General features: G+C 43.8%; 2 protein-coding genes across 15 annotated transcripts in view; both read right to left on the bottom strand.

Annotated features, from left to right (window-relative positions):
• Nucleotides 1–13,579, bottom strand: dpysl4 (dihydropyrimidinase like 4). Of its 3 annotated transcripts, XM_048987825.1 has the most exons (15): nt 13,463–13,579; nt 11,843–11,995; nt 8,054–8,142; nt 6,921–7,105; nt 5,988–6,152; nt 4,711–4,772; nt 4,547–4,627; nt 3,415–3,483; nt 2,732–2,852; nt 2,278–2,434; nt 1,770–1,911; nt 1,500–1,670; nt 1,187–1,366; nt 557–728; nt 1–327 (listed from the first exon to the last, which is right to left on the bottom strand). In XM_048987825.1, the coding sequence occupies exons 1-15, from the start codon at nt 13,481–13,483 to the stop codon at nt 236–238; spliced, it is 1,860 nt and encodes a 619-aa protein (XP_048843782.1). In that variant the 5' UTR covers nt 13,484–13,579; the 3' UTR covers nt 1–235. The 3 variants fall into 3 exon arrangements, with proteins under 3 accessions (XP_048843782.1, XP_048843783.1, XP_048843784.1); XM_048987826.1 differs by lacking the exons at nt 11,843–11,995; nt 13,463–13,579 and adding an exon at nt 10,643–10,958; XM_048987827.1 differs by lacking the exons at nt 11,843–11,995; nt 13,463–13,579 and adding an exon at nt 8,830–8,914.
• Nucleotides 13,348–20,897, bottom strand: part of jakmip3 (Janus kinase and microtubule interacting protein 3) — a 27,861-nt gene continuing 20,311 nt past the window's right edge. For 5 of the 12 annotated variants that reach the window (XM_048987815.1, XM_048987816.1, XM_048987813.1 and 2 more), the window contains exons 18-19: nt 20,278–20,481; nt 19,249–19,626 (exon numbers count right to left, since the gene is read on the bottom strand). In XM_048987815.1, the coding sequence (XP_048843772.1) occupies nt 19,363–19,626; nt 20,278–20,481 (468 nt within the window). In that variant the 3' untranslated portion in view covers nt 19,249–19,362. The other 7 variants (XM_048987822.1, XM_048987821.1, XM_048987817.1 and 4 more) reach the window with 4 other exon arrangements.

Raw genomic sequence — 20,897 nt, forward strand, 5'->3', positions numbered from 1 at the left:
GCGACAAATGCCTGTTGCTACGTTGTTGGCTAGTTACGCACAGTTGAGTATAGATATTATGAATGAGATGAAATATATGTGCCGGCTGTTTTTTTTTGCTACTGGGAAGTCACACAAAATTAATATCAGTGAGTTATTCCTATTTAATGCTGATGCAGTACAGGGTGGTGCCACTAGGTGTTATAGGAAGCAAGAGTAGTTTTCTTATAGGTGCTAAGGAGGGAAGGAGTGAAGATCAAGATAGCGATGTAATATTTGATCTGCCACCCGGGGGAGCCACAATCCTTTGGGCCGTGCGCCTTGGAATGTGGTCGTCCATCTGTGTTCCTGTAAGAGAAAAATCTGTGATTATGTGTGGCTCTGATCAGTTTAAGTCTGTGCTCTCTTTCTTTTTCTTCATTGCAGAAGTCACAGGGATCGTGTCTTGGGGGTAGGTGGGAAGTGCGCTTAACAGGTGCGTAACGGAAAGTGCCGCTTCCTGGGTAACATTAACAGAAGGGCCCCTCCCATCAAATAGTTCTTTGACTGGGGCTGATGATGCAAACCCAGGCCTTACCAGAGAGCGTGAAGCCGGACTGGTGCAGGTTCCGGGCAGGTACGATCTGGGCCTTCCCGGGACATGTGGATCCCCAAGGGGTCGGTGTGGCCGGTACGGACATCGTCGCTCCGATGACGTCGTGCACGGGTCCATCGTAAAGACCCCTTGGGACACCACGGGCATCGGACATCTTACAGGAAGACAAGGAGAATCGAGCCAATAATTTGGAGCAAAAAGCAACAAGTTCCCACGACTCACATCTGCATGAGAAGGTCCTCGTTGGAGGGTTTGTGGGTGTTGGCTTCTGTTGGAGAGCTTTAGCCTACCAGCTACCTGTTTTTGCACTAACCACTGGAGCCACCAAGCTTGTACAGATAAAAACTTCAGGACTCCTGCGATTTCCCAGCCTTCCTTTACCCGTGAGTCAGGTGTGAAGCTTCTGGCCAATGAGAACCAACAATTATTAAACTGCTTGGGAGAACAGAAAACAAGGCCTGGATTTGGAATCAAGGCAGATTTGTAGTGCCCAGATTTAAACCGTCATATTTTGCCAGATCTTCGGTGTATGTGCCAACCAAAGATGTCAGTCCTCTGTGGGGACCGTGCGATCCCCCAGCTCACCCCCCCAGCTCATCCCTCCCAGCTCACCCGATTCCTGGCCTTGATCCGCTTGTAGACGAAGTCTGGGAACGACTTCCTGGGAATGAAGCGACCGGATCCCTCGGTGACGTTGAGCTTTCCTCCTTCCAGCACCACCTTCCCCTGGCTGATCACCACGGCCGGGGCCCCCTGGCACTCCATGCCCTCAAAGATGTTACACTCGACCACCTGCAGGGGGAGCCATACACACCTCTGTGCAAATGCTAACATGTTGTTCGACATATACGTCAACGTATAGCAGACTTTGTAACCCAAATGAACACATATTTGCTAATTTACTTGTTGGTGTACGGATCCCTACCAGCTTGTGCGATTTTGCAGAAAATATCCTGGTCTCCTTTGGGTTCCAGATGACGATGTCGGCATCGGAGCCCACGGCGATACGACCTTTACGGGGGTACAGGTTGAAGATCTTGGCGGCGGTGGTGCTGGTCACTGCCACAAACTCATTCTCATCCATCTTTCCCGCTACCTGCAGAAGAGTCCTTGGTTAAGTTCTTGGGTCGGAAGGGAACCATTCATATGTTGTTCACGAGCCGCGTCGGTGTGCGAGTTTGCCCATGTTCCTTACCACGGCCTTCTCCCAGACGACTGACATCCGCTCCTCGATCCCGTTTGTACCTTCCGGAATCAAGGTGAAGTTGTCCTTTCCGACGGCCTTCTGAGCCGTGGTGAACGTGCTGTGAGCGCTGCCGGTAACTTGGAGGTCACCGCTGGCGGTGAAACACGCAGAAAGAAGATCAAAAGACACACCGTGGTACAAAGAAATCTGTGCTTCAGTAGTTTGTTTCTCAGACATTTTGCCTTTTGACTTATCAAAGAGAAAGTGACTGGAATAATACAAACAGAAATAAGTACAGATAATGAATGTAAACAGATAAACTCATTACCGGCAGCGAAGAGTACAAACGGTCTTAGAAAATACTCAACTGCTGTAAGGAAGACACTCAAGTTGTTTCAGAGAATTATTAATAAATGGTAAAGATGATAATACAAATGCTACTACTACTAAGAAATAATAATAATTATTATTATAATATTCTATTAAGTGTGAGTATTACTGTTGCTATGGTACCCACCAGGAAAGCAGAGAGTTGAGGTAGTCTGCTGTGCTGGGGTCAGAGCTGATTGGTGGTGACATCACAAAGGCGGCGGCCTTGGCCCAGTTCTTGCTCCAATAGTGTGTGCCGTCGGCGCCCAGACTGGCTGCGATTGGCTCGCCGTACACCACCATGCCTGGAAGTACACAGTCACGGGGGCGTGGTCAGCAGAGGAGGAGCCTAAGGGCTGGCCGGGCTCCAGTTTCGGTACAGGCCTTTTCACAGGAAACATTTAAGATTAAAATGACGTATTAATAATAAATGAGAGGTGCTTACTGAACCCATGTTTGGATATTTCCTATCTAAACTCTTACAGACTTCAAACCTTTATTGCACTAAATAATGCGATAATGTTACCTGCAAGAATGCAGCCAGTGCTGCATAGGAACATGCATCAAGGTGCTGCGTCCTGCGAGGGGCCGTGTCACCTTACCCTTCCTCCTGGCCTGTGCGATGACATCGGCGGCCGACTTGCTCATCACCTTGGTGACGTAGAGGGGGCAGTTTGCCTGCTTGCTGATGGTTACGGCGCGGTACACAGCCTCTGTCGCCACCTGCAGATGCCGTCGTGTCATGAGCGTAATGTCGGCAGGCTTGATATCAACCCCTCCCTCCTCGGGAACCACCCCTTCCGAAGACCAACCACTGGACCCACTGCAGGTCCATCAGAATCAGTACCAGTGTGGAAAGTGCTTACTGTCCCTGATATTCCTGCCCTGTCTGTCTGTATCTTTGCCCCGGTTTATAACTGTAATTGCACTTACTATGTTCATTTGCCTGCTCATGTTATGCTTGCTGTGTTGTGTGTTTCCTTCACTGTCCACTGCATTGTGATCTTACACTGGGTGGAGACAAACCCCATGCCTGATGAGGGTGGTCTGTAAAACTAGATCTGGTTCCGCCAAAATGCCCGTGTTTGTCTCTAGCTAGTCCTGCCTCCACTTACGCTTACAGTCTGTACTAGGACGTTACGGCCAAAAGGTCCTCACTATTTAATTGACAGCAAAAGATGGACAAATACATCCTTGAAGTGAAGGTGAGGACCTCAGGTTGGTACTGCCCCTTTAAATCCCCTCAGCAGCCGCCCCCTGCACCATGTGTGCCCCCCAGGCTCACCTCCTCAGGGTGGCTCAGCAAGTGTCCCTCAGGGCCTGTGATCCCAAGGCCCAGCAGCCTCTTCTGCTCCTGGATGCCGTGGGAGATGCATCAGTCACTCAAAAGCAGCAGCAGTTCCCAACCAGTGCGCTGCAGCCCCCTAGTGGGCTGTTATGGTACTGACGGTATGCTAATAAATGTTGCCCAGCACCTTTTGTGGGTCATTTTATGAGAAGCTTAATAGCAATTAACAACCACCAGAAAACAAATTAAAACTAATGAAGCGCAAACAGAGGCATGAAAATAAAAGGAGTTACTGAGCAGCAGTAAGTATTTTTTGCCTGGATTGCAACACTTTCCCGAATTGAGTGAGCATGTTTATGAAAACACAAAATAGTACAAAATCACCACAGCACTACAAATGTGTAAAGAAAGATTTTTGTACTCAGATTATGCTTTGTTCATTGGCATCTGCGCATATTGCTAATAACATGTTATAAAACTTCAGTGTAAGTGTCTGTGTGGTTAAATTTGTTTGACCTGCAGGTCTGAACTCTGCTTGCGAGTATTCCGAGTATGTCCCACTATCTGCTCCCAGTTACCTGGCCAGTATATGAATGAATATGAATGTGACTGGCAATACAAGTTTAGTTCTTACTCCTTTGAATTCATAGGCAGTAACTCAGAGAGAGGGATGATAACGATCTCGATTCCGGACACAGAGAGCAGCCCCCGTATCTGACAGATCTCACCGAGACCATGATGGGAAATAGTGCTGGAAACAAACACAAAGCTCTGAAGCTCCCAAATCGCAGGATGACCTCGTGCTGTCAATCACTGTCAGCTTTCATCCCATTGGATGTGACTGGCAGTGGGAGACCGACAGCCCATTGATAATCCTTCCTCGCTTTCAAAGATTCGCTTCTCCCATCACCTTATCCTGTGACACGACTCCTTAGGGCTAATTGCATTTCTGCTGTCCTGATCCACGAGCAGATCTTGACAAGCAAGCCCTTCTTCGACACCAATCATCAGCCCGCTTGGCACTGATCTGGATCAGTCTCTCTAAGCACAGCACCACCCAGTCTTAAGGACTTTGCCATGAATATAAGCGAATTCACACCGTCTGGCTTATGAGACCGGCCAGGCTCACCTCGTCGACGATGTCCCCGTTTTCAGCGTGAACCTGAGCGATGGCTCCCAGGTCTCTGAGGATGCTGAAGATTTCATACATCTGTTCATGGAGAATGCAAAGTCAAACCTCACACACACGCCAGGGGGACGGCCTAGCAGATCCACGGGTTGGGTCAGTCTCACCTGTGTATCAGAGCTCTGGAATCTGTCTTTGTAGGACATAAAGACCAAAAAGGAATTGACACCTGGAAGAAAAGAGAAGCACAAATCATGCATCTCAAGATATTGACAGAAAACGTAAGTGAGGCACAAAATTGGTGAACAACAGGATGTAAACTTTTAGACTGTTAGTGGGCAGTTCAGGCCACGCAAACCCAGGTTCCTTTTTTTCCTTTTCTTGTCACCACACATGTTCCATCTTGCTTTGAAGTAGCTCATGGGGGCTTTACTTACGCAAATATGTACTGAAGGCAGAAGGAAACGTGATTGGTTATCTCTCTGAACCAATCAGATTGTAGAGGAGGCGGGTCCAAGCAACTACAGGAAGCAAGACCAAGCCATCTGATTGCCTGCCTCTGCCTTAAAATTAGTACAGTGGCAATCATGGGGACATACTTGTATATAATTTGTCTCAATGATGTCGTAATGTGTCACAACACCTTTGTAAGGCACTAGGTAGGACTGAATTGAAAATTGCTATCCTGCTAATAGCTGAGAGCAGAAAATGTAAATATTCTTCTGTCTGAATGGGGACAACATTGTAGTGGCACATGCGTGTATGTAACTGTGGAGGGTGAGTTTCGGCCGTCGGGATGAATTAGCTAATGCAAGAAGTGAGAACCAGGAAGGCTAGGGAAGGGTCTCTTACAGGGATCCTGATTATCTGGCGGAAATAGGGCCAAAAACACAGGAGAATGACACACACACACACAAACACACACACACACACACACACACATATTTATATAAAAACACAGGAGAATGACACACACACATACACACACACACACACACACACACACACACACACACATATTTATATAAAAACACAGGAGAATGACACACACACACACATATATTTATATAAAAACACAGGAGAAAGACACACACACACACACACACACACATATTTATATAAAAACACAGGAGAAAGACACACACACACACACACACACACACACACATATTTATATGTAGGACGCCTGGCAGAAGAAGGCAAGTCAGTTGTACAGTGGTTATGAACATGGGAACAGGCAGCCCCATAAAAACTCTAAGTTGCTTAGAATAAATCCAGTGGAATCCAGTGTCAGAAATCCAGTGGAATCGGCGGCAAAGGCAGTTTGCATTTGTGCATTTTTAGACGCCCTTCATGGACGTGCTGACATTCGCCCCAGTCTGCTCCGGCTCACAGACAGCCGACCTGAGAGCCTTCAGCCTGAGGCTGCAGCCACGGCTCGTACCCTTGTCCTTCACCAAGGTCTCCAGCTCCTCGACCAGCCCCTCATGCCAGCGCGTGATGTCTATGTGCAGAGAGTAATCGCAGCAGGACCGCCTGTCGGCGATGTCGCGCCACTGGTCGTACGCCGTCAGCAGGCTCGAACCCGGCTCGGGGACGACGTGGTCGACTGCAAAGGAGGACAAACGGAAAAGGTGGGAGATCCATGATATTCTTTTGATCCAACCGCTGTGGCACCTTATTGGGTAAACCGGGCTGCCATCCTGAACCACGTGTTTTTAAATATACATTAACATAAACCTTTCTGACAAGTAAAATGCCTGGTGAAGCATCCTACTACTGAAAAAATGACGTTACTAACAAAGTTAATAAGACTGAGCTTGGGTGGGATGTGGAACACCGTATCTACCATATCTTCTCCGTACCATGAGGAACAAAGTGAGAAACTATCAACCGGAAGCTACTTCACTAAAAATCACCAGTGCAAGTCTAATATATAATAAAAAGAAAAGCATGTTATCACTTGCTTATAAATTGTCCATTAATAATTTACAAAGTGCTACAACCTAATTAATAACCAGATTATAAACCATTCATAAACCCTTTATAAGGGATACACGTAAAACGTAAAAACGCAGCAAAATAAATACAACAAAGATAACCATTTTGGGTCACAAAACAGCAAGTTAAACAGTGCACAAAAAAACGTGTGTTGTTTACCAGCCAAGAGTGGGAGAGTTGAAGGAAAGGCTTTAGACAGACCAGCAGCGCCTGGACTCACTTGACGTAACTGGAGATGACATGTTTCTCCCACAAGGGCCTTTCGCTCATGGTTGACTGATTCGCCCAAACAACCTCCCCTGGTCCCGATGCTACATTGGGCCCCCTCCCGCTCTGCCCCCACGCCCTTCCCCTGGCAGCAGAGTGTCCCACGTACTGATCATGGTGGTGCCGCCCATAAGTGCGGCCTGGGTCCCCTGGTAGAAGTCATCGGCTGGGTTCATGCCCAGGTGTGGAGCGTGGAGGCTGGTGTTCACGTCTATTCCACCCGGGATGATGATGTGGCCGTAGGCATCGATCGTCTTCACTCCACCGGGGACGATCAGGCTCTCCCCGATCTGCCTGAATGGTACATTCCAACTGGAGTTTGATCCAAGCTAACTAGCTATCCAATAAGATTTGCTAAACGAGATTCATTTAGGAACAGATCTGAGATAAACTTAGTCCACTTATCTTCCGAATTTAAAAGGCATAGATGAATGTAGTGATGGACACAATGGCGATTCGTGCACCATTTGCTGTATATTTTGACCCCACTGTAGAGCCCTGCATTGGGACTGGGATCCCGCGGGAGGAAATCTCGCGGTTTTAAGGTTGCCGCGGGTGGGAGCGGACGACTAAAAATAGACAACGGGTCCCAACATTTTTGGCAGGATGGAGAATGTAACTGATGTCATTTATTTTGTGTTATATATTCGTGTTTGTTCTGAGCCATTGTATTAAATTGTGATGTTCAGCTAGTTTAAATGTATTTCTTTGAAATAAAGATCACGGTTTTCTTCTGTTTTTAAGCCGCTCTTGTTTGTTTATAACAACACAGTCCCCCGCAGGGCTCTACCCCACTGGTGCTCTCTCTTCAAAAACGGGTTCAAAGCATGTCCCAAACAAACCAAGAGCGCCATCTAGTGGGGACAAAAAATACAGCAAATGGTTCATGAGGCATCATTTTGTCCATCACTAGATGCTCTTGTTCTTCAGTCTTCCCTTGGTGGTCTTTCTTACAATTACATTAATTGTAAGTGCCTATTAGTGCAGTTATTGTGGCTTCCATCCATCCGTATATGTACCCAACTGTGTACCCTGGTCATGGTTGAGGCATTTCCATATAAACCGTTAGTATTTATACCATACAAAACATAGCTACGGACTCCATTCAAATTGCATTTGTACATATGTGAATGTATATTCCTATATTTGTGGCTCATCAGGGCCATTTCAGCTTAGACAGCTTTCTTGGCAAACTATCATAAGTTTCAGCAAAAGCAGAAAGACAGACCAGCCAGCACTTACTTGATGACTCCGTCCTCCACATAGATGTCGGCGTAAAAAGACTGGTCATCGTTGACAATCTTCCCGCCTTTGATGACGAGACGATCGCTCTGAAAAAAAAGGACACGTCCTATTTTTAACTCCCTTCTGCATGAATCTTTCACCTCTGATGTAAATATAGAAGGTGTGAAGACGGCAGTAGATAAATGAATATTACCTTCTATAATTATACCGGAATTTTAACGAGATACGCTGAAGCCTTGCTTGGCATACATATTATTCATTAGCTCACAGAGCAGCAGTCAAAGTCATGAATGTCAATACAAACATGCAAATGTGTTTTAACAAGTGCCGATAATGACGATAACCAAGGCCAAGTCTCTGCGGGGAAATTCTTCCTCGATTCCTCAACTAAATTAAGTGTGTAACTTCGGAATTTTTCAAGCCGAGTGTCGCAATTCATTTCACATAATGTGGATAAGACATGCATTCTTGCTGAACACTCATATTTTGCCAATTTGAGGACGATGATCGGTGATTTAAGGTTCCGGCTCAGAGCTGAAATGTTCCTTAACTATGCAACGTCATCTCACCTTTTTGGTTTGGAATTTGGGTAACTGTAGAGTTTAACTCTCAATTCTTCACCGCTTTAGTAACACAATAACAGGAAACTTCAATATCTCACATTGCTTATTTAATTCATACATTGTATACCTTACCACAAAAAAGAAAAGGGAAGAGTTAATATAGCTGATGTAGAAACCTAGTTCCTCAGTAAACCGGTTAGGAGAACCCACCTTGTAAATGAACATATAGGTATACTGTTAAAACTTGGCAAAGTCAGGCTGTTTGGGATGTTCTACAGTTTTTGTTTTGCTTCCGTAATATAATCGTTTACTGGACCGGCACACATCGGAACCTGCGGGGGTCGGGTTCAGCCATCGCTGCTTATTCATCAAACTACGCCGACGCCTCTCACACCACCCAGGGCGCCCTGGTGGCTCGGAGCCCGAGGCAGCGGGTCTGTGAGGTGGGGGATGGGGTGTCCTCACGACTAGGGGGTAAATGGAGAGACGGCGTGTTCCCTGCTGTGAGCCCTGTCTGGCAGCCATGCTGCCATGTGGAATTACGAGGGTCCTTTTTTAAATTATTTTTTACCATCACCCACCTGATGGATTCCTGAGTCAGTTTTGTCTGATAGAAGCTTTTTTTTTTGTTCTATTACGCTGGTACATGTTCCCAGCTTCCCAAGGCAATCCATTGTACGGGGAGCCTAATGGGACAAACCTTCCCAGAGCCCATATGATGTCGGATAATTATACGTAATCAAAATGAAAGGAAGTACATGACAGGGATTTTTCTGAGAATAGCAAACATTTGAAAACAGCAGGAAAAATTACCCATTTGCGCAGTTTTATGAAATCAAATTAAGACTTCATTGGTGCTGTCACATCTTATTATAAAATCATGTACAGTCCCATATTATATGTAAGACTCATTTCAGATTGAATCTAGTGGTTCAGCACGTTTATATTAATAAGAATTTATATCAATGATTTTTATCTGCATCCTAACCGTTCTGGATTTTTCCAGTGGATCCTGAAAACACATTACGCCGAGAAACCGCTCGTACAGCAACAATAACCTGATGCGAAGTGACGATTTGAACCGGCGACCCCGCCACCGGCCCAGGGGGGCTATGAAGGGACAGACAGGGCACCAGCAACAGCAAGGACGGAGAGACACTTAGACAACACGAAAAATGCTTTCTGGAGATGTTTTCACCGGAGTTCTATGTGCTAACACTAAATTAATATTATAACGCCAAATAAATGTTCACACGTATTACCCCATTCGGTGTACATTACTATAACTAACCTATATCGTATGTAACAATCCCGTTGAAATGAATATGGGTCACGACTGGCAAAGCGGACAAACATCGTGACAACTTGTTAGTTTACTAGTCAGTGAACTAGTCCGTATAAATGATTAAAATTGTCCTTTGCCGTATTTACCATATTGCATGGTTACTATAGTCTGCTATCTGGCCATAAAAATGAGGGATATTATTATTCTTAGGCCTATTATTATCATTACTATTAATAATGATGATAATAATAGTAATGATAATAGATAACTACAGTAACTTGCAGTCATAACCCGTGATTTCCGTATAAAAACAAGGCATTCATCAGTTTGGAGACCGAGTTCAATCTGTAAAACAAAAACGCGAGGCAAGACAATAGGCCTGCTGATTACAAATGAATTTAGGTGGAGATACGTGCAAACCCAACAGGATTATGTACCGCACAGATGACTGACAGCTTTACGTCCTGAGGCACTGTCGATGCATTTTTAAATGCATGATAAAAAGCTGCCGATTTCAGGCACGTCAGTAATATTAGCCAGCGCTTCGATTAAACATTGATAGTGAAATGGACGATTGCAGTGGTCACAGTGTTTCGGCCATGTCCGGATTAATGTCCACACTATTACAACGTGACCAGACCTGATTTTTCCGATTCCTCCGTCGTGTATCACGGGCACCCCAAAACCCTAAGCGGATCCTAAATGACGGCCGTCACGTTGGCGACAATGGCTCCTTACCGATATGCGGGGGGTGCTCTTCTTGCCCTGGTAAGACATGCCGGCCGGCTGGAGATCTCCGGGACAGAGAGGAGTGAGAGACGCGGCTCCCAGCGCAGGCACGACGCCCAGCGGATCTGTGCAGCCTCGGTGCTGCAGGGACACTATCCCGTATTTCTGTTGTCTCGCCAGACGGAAAGATGTAGAGCCCCCCCGCCTGCCCTTACTATCCACCCTCGCTTACCATCTGCCTGATTAGTATTCTGCACCCATCCTGCAGGCTGATGGAGGCCAGAGGAGCCGTTCGGGGGTCTTTTTTGACCTTATAAATCAAAATACCCTTCACAGTTTCCAAACAACTCCAGAAGGAGCATGTGCAATGAAAACTCGCGTCAATATTAAATGATTTGGAACCGTAACCCATAAAATACGTAGTTGTTGTAAGCTTCTTCACATTCTAACAAATGATTTACCATCATAATCCTAGCGATTCACAGTCTTTTGTTTGCTTTGTAGGTCACAACGCACTTGTTAGTTAGACCTGCTCTAAGATGTTCTTTTTATTGTGTCCATGGAAACAATTCAAACCGTTTAAAGTATATAAACAAAAGTATTATATAGCGACAATATATATATATGAGACAGTAGAATAGGCCTATGCTGGAGAAGGAGGGAAGTGCAATGTCGACATTTTACCAGGAATCCTGCCTTAACTTACTTTAAACTCAGCTTATTAACTCAAATTTGATATAATCTTTAATTGTGGAATGGATCCATTAGTGTGGTAAGTAGGCACCTCTATAGTTAAGGTCTGCAGTTGTATTGTTATAAATACATTGAAATAATTATTTTTCTAATAATGATATTAAGCCTGGTACACGAATATTATACACATAATATTGGATAATATTATACATTGTTCAAGTAAATTACAAACATGAACACAATAACCAAAACTAGATATTAGTTCAGCTTCCATCCCCTACTGTAATAGCAGTGATATTATTTCAACCCTGTCTAATCCATATAGACGCCGTCTTCCTGTAATCGTCCATCATGTGAAGACGTTGAGTAACGGTTGAGTATTTTCTTTCTAAAGAATAGATGTTTGAACAGTTATAATAGTCCGTCACACACACACACACACACACACACACACACACTCTTTGAAATCATCATTTTTGCAATGCAGACTTTTGAGTTTTTTTCTTGTGAACGTACCTGTTCCTCATATGAGGAAAATACTATGGTCGGTCCCCCGGTAATGGAAACGGGTTCGGTTCCGCTGCTGGGCTCGCTCCCAGGCGAGTAGCTGCCTGCGCTCCGATTCTCAAAGTCCGGATCCGCCGAAGACATATGTGTCTCTTCTGAACCCTGTTTGAAGCATTTTCTTACACATTTGGGACTAGATGACTCAAAATTTAAAGTTTTGTTTTCAAATGCGTCTTCCACTTTGCAGAACATTCCTCCCAGTTTAACTCTAGGCTTTGAACTATATGTGCCCAGTTTGGAAAACAGTGCTCTTTCATCATCGTTCCCAGTAAGAAGTCTCTTTTCTGCCATTCTTAAGAGCTTTTAAAAAATATGTATAATAATTTTTATTTTAAAAAATCGTAATTAAACAGCACTTTAACATTAGATTAAAAGATCAGAAAAAAACAGGTCAGTCGCAAGCAAGGCACCGATGTGCCTTTAAAGCACTTAAGGTATGCGACGTCATTCTCTCCGAGGGGACGGCCGCGCGGGAGCTTTCCACAGGGGCGTGGTGCTGAAAGACGTCGCGGTGCGAGCGTCTAATGGGCGCCGTACCTCCGAAACCATGAACAAACGTGTTGCGTGATTAACTGCGTAAACCTAACTTGTTGCTCATTCATGCATTTAATTAGTGCCCATTCTTGTGGCGAGGAGAATCAGTGTTCGTAAGGAATGACATACCCATTAGTGTACAACACAAAGAGTTTATGAAAGTTAGAGCTATTATCCAGAAATTACCGGGACCGTTTGATTAATTACCAGTGCAGAATTTGATAAATTAGCAATTGAAAACTAATTTGCTATATAAAACTATTTTCAGGACTTAAAGACAAAATAACATACCTAATACCTACCTAATACCTAACATACCTAATAACAAACCTAAATATAGAAAGACAGCTGCATGGATGTAAAATATGGGGAGGGGGGGGTATACCCCCCAATAATCAGAATCGGCCATAACCCCCCCACCCAAAAAAGAAAAAAACATACAAAATCATACTTAACATCCCAAATGTTCAATCCAAATTTACGACCCTTGAACAACTGCATTTGAAAATCAATCCATTAGAATCACTTTATACATTGATACAGCTAAATGTAAATCACTTGAACATTGAACACTGGCTACAGCTGACTGCCACAAACTGCACACTGGGTTATTAGAACTGGGGCTCCTCGCAGACTCACTGCGATCCTCAGAATACGAATCAATATCATTAGATACTGCGTTCCTTGGTCCTTCATGGGCAAATCATACACATTTACCTAAATGTGACCTAAGAACCAAATATTCCTCCAGTATATATATATGAAGGGAATGATTCTTTAGATTGTTTTTTATAAACAAATATGGAAGGAAATGTGAATTTCAAAGACAGATCGACTATATATTAACGAAAACATTTTCTAATTTACATTCCATCAAATCACCACACACACACACACACAATTATGACAAGACCATTAACTCACATGTGATAACTTTAATTCGCCCTCACTTCAGCTATACAGAGAAATACATCTGCTTTCAGTCCAAGTTAACACATCGTGCAAAAAAACAAAGAAAAAAAGAAAGAACCAAACCTTTTTCTCCAAGAAGGCCATAAGGTCGTAAATTCCTCATAAAAATAATTTAAATTAAGGCAGTTATAGAAGTGCCTGCATAGAACAGTCAATCACTCAGCTTTGAAACTCTCTGTCGGTATTGTGAATGAACTCTGCCGTGTGCTGTGGAAGTGGGAAGGAGCGATGTAGCGACGACACCATAATGCTTTACGGTAAAAGCACAGAAGCTACTGCACAAGTAACAGAAGGTAATGATTGGCCAGCATGATTCAGGCAGGTGAACCTCAAACGCCGGAATCTCTGGACCGAAACATCCACATAGTTACATGTTCACCTCTCACATGGGTCTCCTGCACCCAGGACTAAGAAGAGGCATGGTGCACGCCAGGTACAACGAGGACTAGATGCAGTGAGGTACCGGGTAGTTGATGCAGAACAGCGAATTGGGTCCGCCTTGGAATCACCTGTCAAACACCTGTAGATGTTCAATGACTTGTCCTTCGCCCTTGTGTCACAGAGCAGAGGTTGGAGGTTGAGGCCAGGCGATGTCTGTGGTTGAGGCTTGGAGAACTGTTCCCCTCTGAAGTGCCCTCTTCGTGTGAGAGCCGATGACACCCTGGACCGACACCGGTACTAGGATCCAGATCCGAATCACTGATTTATAGGAGATGGCCGTGCACGACGTCAGAGCAGCGACCGCCTGACGGGAAACGCCGGCCCTGATTGGCAGCAGTTTCTAGTTGGCAGGAGAATCCTGGCAGTGGAAACAGCTGGCAAGAGAACATCCTTATTTCCTCCTATTAGAACCATCTCCCTGAAAGACATGACAACAGCACAAAAAAATCACATATTTCCCGAAGGTGTCAACACCAGCTATAAATGTCACTATTAATTAGTAGCTGCATAATAATTTGAACCACACTCTAGCATTGTAGGCCCAGCTTTTTACATTTTAAAATGCATCCACAAACCCACATATTTGGGTTATGCAAGATCCACAGGTACCAGACATATTATTTGTAATATAAAAGCCTTAAATTTACTAAACTGTGTGATACAGCCTGGTAATAGAGTACACTTTTGTTAGTTGCTGTGTGACTGAACCAAGCGTTGATGTCTTCTCTGAGACGAAGCAGGATTATTTTGCATTAATGCTGAAGCACCGTTTTCCATAAGTTAGTATCATTATATTATGAGTTATGACAGGCTTATGAGGACATACATGTTGTATGAAGAGGCTCACAAGCTAATCTCCTGTGGAATAATATCTACACGGACCAGAAGGTTATGGACGTATCACCAACATGTAAGCAAGATGCAGCCTCTTGTATAACGTAATGAAGGTCTTCCAGGTAGCTGCATGTCACACCTGACAATCCTCTGGTGCCAGCTGATCATCACCAGCTGATGTCAATTATCTACTTCCCACGACCAATTAGAAGTCAGTCATGGTCCATCTGGCCACTCCGGGGGCACCCAAAAGGCAGGGGAGGCACCGACGCCATCTGGCTCGGATTACCAGAGTCTTGGGAATTGCAGAATCCGGCCAAGAGGTGTTTAAAGGCCATTAACTGGAAAATTACGAAGACCACCCTCAGCATATACTGCGAAAAACAAACACTGGGCAATGTACCTGCAACCAAATCCTACTGCCAAAAGGAGGGGGAATAAAGTGAAATTACACAGAATTTGCCTTAACCATGTGTGTTGCCCCTGACTGTTACTCTCTCACTTTTACATCCCTTCAGATGAAACTATTGAGAATCTTCGTAGCGGGAGACGCAGAGTGAAGGTCTTTCGGTTTAACAGGATTATTTACGGGCTGGAGGATTAACAGTGGGAACAAGCATGTCCACCCCCCCCCCCCCCCCCGTGCGGTGTAAAAGGTAGAAAGCTCTGAAGGTTTTCTGTATTTTGCCGCTACCTCGCTCACGTTGCTCTGTAATGAATCAGGACAAAGGAACGAAGCTGGGATCGAGATCGTACTGCCCTCTCTATTTAAAAATCACGAAAAATGCGACTTTTTAGAAAAAAAAACCCTTTTCTAATGTACTAAGAAAACCAAATTAGGATTTTGGCAGGTGCTGCTCTTTGAGTGCTTTGATACTTTGCTGCTCAGACCACAAGAATGAACGGTGCAAGTGGCTGTAGGTCATATTACCCAGAGAGAGGTCTGAAATGTCCCCCGGCAGAGACCTACATTTTAACGAGGCGTTTTCTGCCTCACTGCTCTTAAGGCTGGCGTGATTTTGTCTTTTAAGCCTTTTAAGGCTTTGAGAGGGGCTATTGAAAAATACCGTGCACTATATTATATATATATATATATATATATATATATACACACACACACACACACACACACACACACATAGCAACCAACAAACAGCAATGAATAGTATACATTAAAGGCAATCCACGCAAATTTCAATTCTGATAGGGAGATTTTAGGCAAATTTAATTTGCGGATTTTAGAAATATTTTGCCTGTTCCCAAGCTTGTTCCAGAAAAGTCGGACTACGCCAGTGTTTCTGAAATATTAGCGCCCTAGCTGATACTGTACGAGCGTAGCAGACGCCATTCTGTGACAGATGCTACCCGCCACTGATCGGCTGGATAAATGCGACAGATGCAGCTGAACAAACGTTTGCATGCAAAATGCAAATATCATTCATGCCCGATCAGCGTGTAGCACAGATCACACCCTCGGAGAAGAGCGAGCTGGGGGCGGTGTCTCTTTTTTCGTATTTCGGTAAGAATCAAACTGGAACACTAGGGGGTGGAAACTGGATCGACCGAATTGTCTCCATACTTACTTGTCGGAGGAAAATCCTCCCGAGAAAATCTGTTCGTACATTCACGGGGGTAGGAGCGGGGATCCAGTGCCAAGTGAAGACTCTCGTATTGACCTCAAACCCTGCTGAAACAGCGCAGGGGCAAAATCAGACTTAATACTTAACTTTCAGGTATTTTCAACATTCCTTATGGAAGTGACTTTCGTTGTCATTTTAGCCAAAATCTGTAATCGCGTAAATAAAAAGTTTCTGTCCACTTATCCAGGATAAGTTTCGATATTGCAAATAAAATAAAATACATTAAAAAGAATGATAACCAAAGATAAGCAATAAGGCAGTAATAAATCGTACACACAATGAATCCGTGTGGTGTAGGGCTCCCTCTACTGGAAAGCATTTATCGTGCGGCCCTAGCAGCACCATAATTGAACCCTTAGTGAGAAATAGTGATGGGATTTATGGCTCTTTGAGGGGATCCGGATCTTGGCGATCCGTTCCTTTCAAAGAGCCGTTCAATAGAACGGCTCTTTTGGCTCTTTTAAAATATTTAGTCAGTTTTAAGAAGCCAGCTTGGGGGCATCTCAGTTTATCCTGGAAATAATCACTGGGAGGAATGATGAGGTGAGATTTGTAGTCAAATAATTAAAACTCAGATATCACACACCAATATCTGAGTTTGAATTATTCTGAAATATTGATTATTACCTCATTTGTCACGTGTGGACTATATTCCATAGGGTTGCACAACATCCCTCTGCTTAGACAGTGACATCACTATTTTGGATTTACCTTAAGTGTGTGTATGCGTAAAGCTAAGTTGACTTATGTTATTCATACAATACCTACTCACAAATAAACATCAAAAACAAAGCCGGCTGCAATGAATTTCTGTGTAAAACAGCTTTTACTACAAACACTTCCACACAAGAACATTGTTATCACGGCAGCGTGCACAAGTAATGGCTCCGCTCCTACCCAATGACAGAGGCATGCAGGGTGTATTTCCACTTGAGCACTCACGTGAAGGATGCGTGCACAACTATCATCATGCTGTTAGGCAGGAGCACCCCTGCGCTGGGTGCGCCCCTCCCCCTATAACTGTTCTGTCTCGCCGAGGAGCTAATTTGTGTGCATCTGTGTGAAACACGCATAGGAAAAAAAGAACGACAGAAAGAACGGCTCCCCCCAGCCGCGACTCGGCTCCCATCGTTCATGTTTATGAGCCGTTCAAAAGAATCGGTTCGTTCGCGAACGTCACAACTCTAGTGAGAAACTGTGTGCGCGCTGTCTACGTGTATTTGACCTGTCCAGGTTATACCTTTGCAAAGCGCTCCTTGGGATAGGGTTCAGACCCCCCCCCCCCCCCGAGCGGTTAGAAAGTCGATGGATTCGGTTTATTATTATATATTATTATTATTATTATTATATATTATTATCAGAACGTTTTTTTGTCCATTAAAAACATGGCATCAAAATAGATTCTAAGAATTTGGTTTTAATTATTTTTTAAACAAAATGTCAATCAGCATCTCAATTAAAACACCTACACGCACAGTATCGCCCGTAATGGTGCATCCTTACCTTTGAATCGGTTTCGTTGTATGAATCAAGGTCACTGTAACGTGAAATGTTTGCTTCTTTATTTTTCAGATCCGGAGCATCGTTCATTTGACTGTATAATCGAGGATCACATTGCATTCATTCACGCATTCAAACGACTTTTTATTTCCTCGCGTCTTCAGTTGTTCTCTTCACCTGTGTACCTGCTGTCTGGACCACGGAGCAGGCTTCGGTCCTTCAACGACTGCTTATTTCAGGCTTCCTCACAACAGGACTTTAATAGTAATTGTCTCAAAAGCACCATGTGAATGAGGTAAATGTTTCGGGCCAAATAAAAGCCTCAACGACTTTATTTTTGCTTGAGATTTCTTCAATTCAAAACTGTCCGTTCATAGGTCGTTTACCGTTTCGATAATTTTTTTAAAACCTAAATCAAATACAAAGGGAAAAAAGACATTGATGATTCCATTGTTTGGCATGTATTTAGTTTCAAATACTAATATTGAGGACCCTAACATAATCCACCGTATCTGGCCACCGGGAATCGCGGGACACAGGGAGCCGACCAGGTCCGTCTCTCTCCTCCTTCATGCTTCCACACGGAAGCAACCCGTAATACCGCCTGCTTAGCAGGGACAAATAAAGCGTCGTTTAAAAAGTCCTTTAATTCCCATGCAGGATGATTTCTAATCTGCCTCCACGGGCGATAGTTTCTCCGGGTTTCGAAAGGATACATTGCAAAAAAAAAGAGTTTGAAATCTTCTAGGGTCCAGGACAAAGCTGTCGAGTATTTCCTTGGATTTAGAAGCGCGTTGGAGCGCAATGTCACGTATTTTGGCCGCTTTTCCCACAAATACAGAAAATCTTCGCAAACGAGCATATACATAGTCAGGGGGAATCTTGGGTCGAATCCCGTCGTATTTCGTAAGACGCCGAAAAAATATTTGCAGACCTGGTAACCGAAGAACAACGTACCGCCGTACACAGATATTTAAGCACCTGTATGAAATAAAATAAAAAAGTAAGCTAAATATGTTCTCTACAACAGAACACATGGTAACACTTTACTTGAAATTGTCAAATTCATGTAGTAGTACACTTTTAAAGTATTAACTAGAAGTCTTAGTTACGTACTGACCCTATATATGGTCATCGTTAATAAATCAATATTTCATGCAGTTACTATATCTGTTCATGATTTGTACTTGAGTAGCAACTGAATTATTAAGTTACTTATGCCCCCTCAAGTAAAGTGTTACAGAACACATTAAATAATATTATTAATATGCTAAAAATCCACCCATCTGTCTTAATCTCCTTAAAGACTAACATGATTATTTTCATAATGGCAGTGGCTTAAACAAACCTACCCACCTCCTCGGTTTGCTGGAAAACTACGACCAAAGAATGAAGGCTAAAGAAAAAAACAAAAATAAAAATAAAAACTAAAGATGGGGTAGAAAATGGGAAGAGGACAGAGAAGAAAGTTATTACGCCACATCGGTCTACGTAAAATGTGCAAAGAAAGCTAGCTGAAGAGTGTGACACGTTACGCACTTTTTACGTTTAGACAGAATACACGTAGCATTTCGGGACATTCCGACAAAAAAAATTCAGTTGTGTTGTAATTTTTCCTACATCTTGCATCCAAAGTTTGTTTATTCTAAAAATAAGGTACAGTTTGACTTCACGCAATCTTTGAAAACGATACATCGTAATGAATACTACGTTATTTTTATATCCTGTATCAGCACAATCTGGTACCTTTTCCTCCAGCTCTTTTATCTGTCGTTTCTGTGCTTCTATCCACTCTTCTAGTTCCTTTATTCTCTGTAGGAATTAAATTTTAAAAAGTGTATTACACACATGCTGCAGAGACAAACAGAAAATGAATTTTAGCAAAAGGAGCACATTGCTGGTCAGAAGTTGGCTACGATTTTTGATGATTTTCCATTTTCAAGCTTCTACACCAGGGGTCACCGACCTTTTTGAAACTGTGAGCTACTTCAAAGGTACTGAGCCATACGAAGGGCTGCCAGTTTGAAACGTCCTCCTAAATTTATTTAAACTTCATGTATAATAAACATGTTTTAAATGCTTTTTTTTAGATGTCATTTTCAAATCTATATAAATGCAAATGTGATTAAAGAAGAATAGCAACAGGATAAAATTAAATTTTAGACGCTGCTCACTGATGAGTTTTGCTATTTTTAGAACAGGTCCGCGGGCGACTCGTGGTCCTTGGGGGCGTCCTGGAGATGGACCCAAGACATCTGATTGGTTGGTCCCGCCACCTCTACTTGCTTGGGCTCACCTACTCTACAATCTGATTGGTTATATCCCTGAGCCAATCAGTTTTCAATCTGTCCTCAACATTCTTGTGTAATATAAACAAATAAATAAAACCCCCATGAGTGTGACTAACATCTGCTGAATCCTGAACCCAGACTTTCTGATGGCCTTCAGAATCCTGCCCCCTACCTGCTGGGCATGGTGGAGCAGCTCCATCCTCTCTCGCAGAATCTGGGCGTCCCTCTCCCTGAGTTCACTCATCACCTGCCTCTTCCACTGCTCCACAGACCTCCGCAGCGTCTCCTGCTCGTCTTCCGACAGCAACTCCGAAACCTTGGCTCCCGCTTCCTGCTGCAGAGCGTCAAACAGCATGGCCTCCAGCTCGAGGATTCTCTGTTAGGGTGGGTAAGGAAAACGGGAGATGTGCATGCTTTTATAAAAGCAACCACTAGGTGGCGGTGCAAAACAAAACGCCAGTCTATCAGCCCTGAGTAGCTTTCAAGCAGCAGTTAAGTACTTTCTACGGTGGATATGGAAGGATGTATGCTTTACCACCAAGTGTCCACAAGGTGGCAGAGTCAAGGCTATGATCACGCTTCTCTCACTCATGCACGCAGTTACAGAATTCCATCACCAGGTGGCACAGTGGAAGCCAAAGTCCTATACATTCCTGTATCCAAAAGCAACCGAATATCCATCAGAAGACCTTTATATGAGTTATTCTGTAAATGACCATTATGTGTGTGGTATTGTTAAACCTTTTTTTTTTTAAATTTGCTTAGGCTAAAATAACTTTTCCAGATTCACAC

This window comes from Brienomyrus brachyistius, chromosome 20 (assembly GCF_023856365.1).
Source record: "Brienomyrus brachyistius isolate T26 chromosome 20, BBRACH_0.4, whole genome shotgun sequence".
NCBI classification, from domain to species: Eukaryota; Metazoa; Chordata; class Actinopteri; order Osteoglossiformes; family Mormyridae; genus Brienomyrus; species Brienomyrus brachyistius.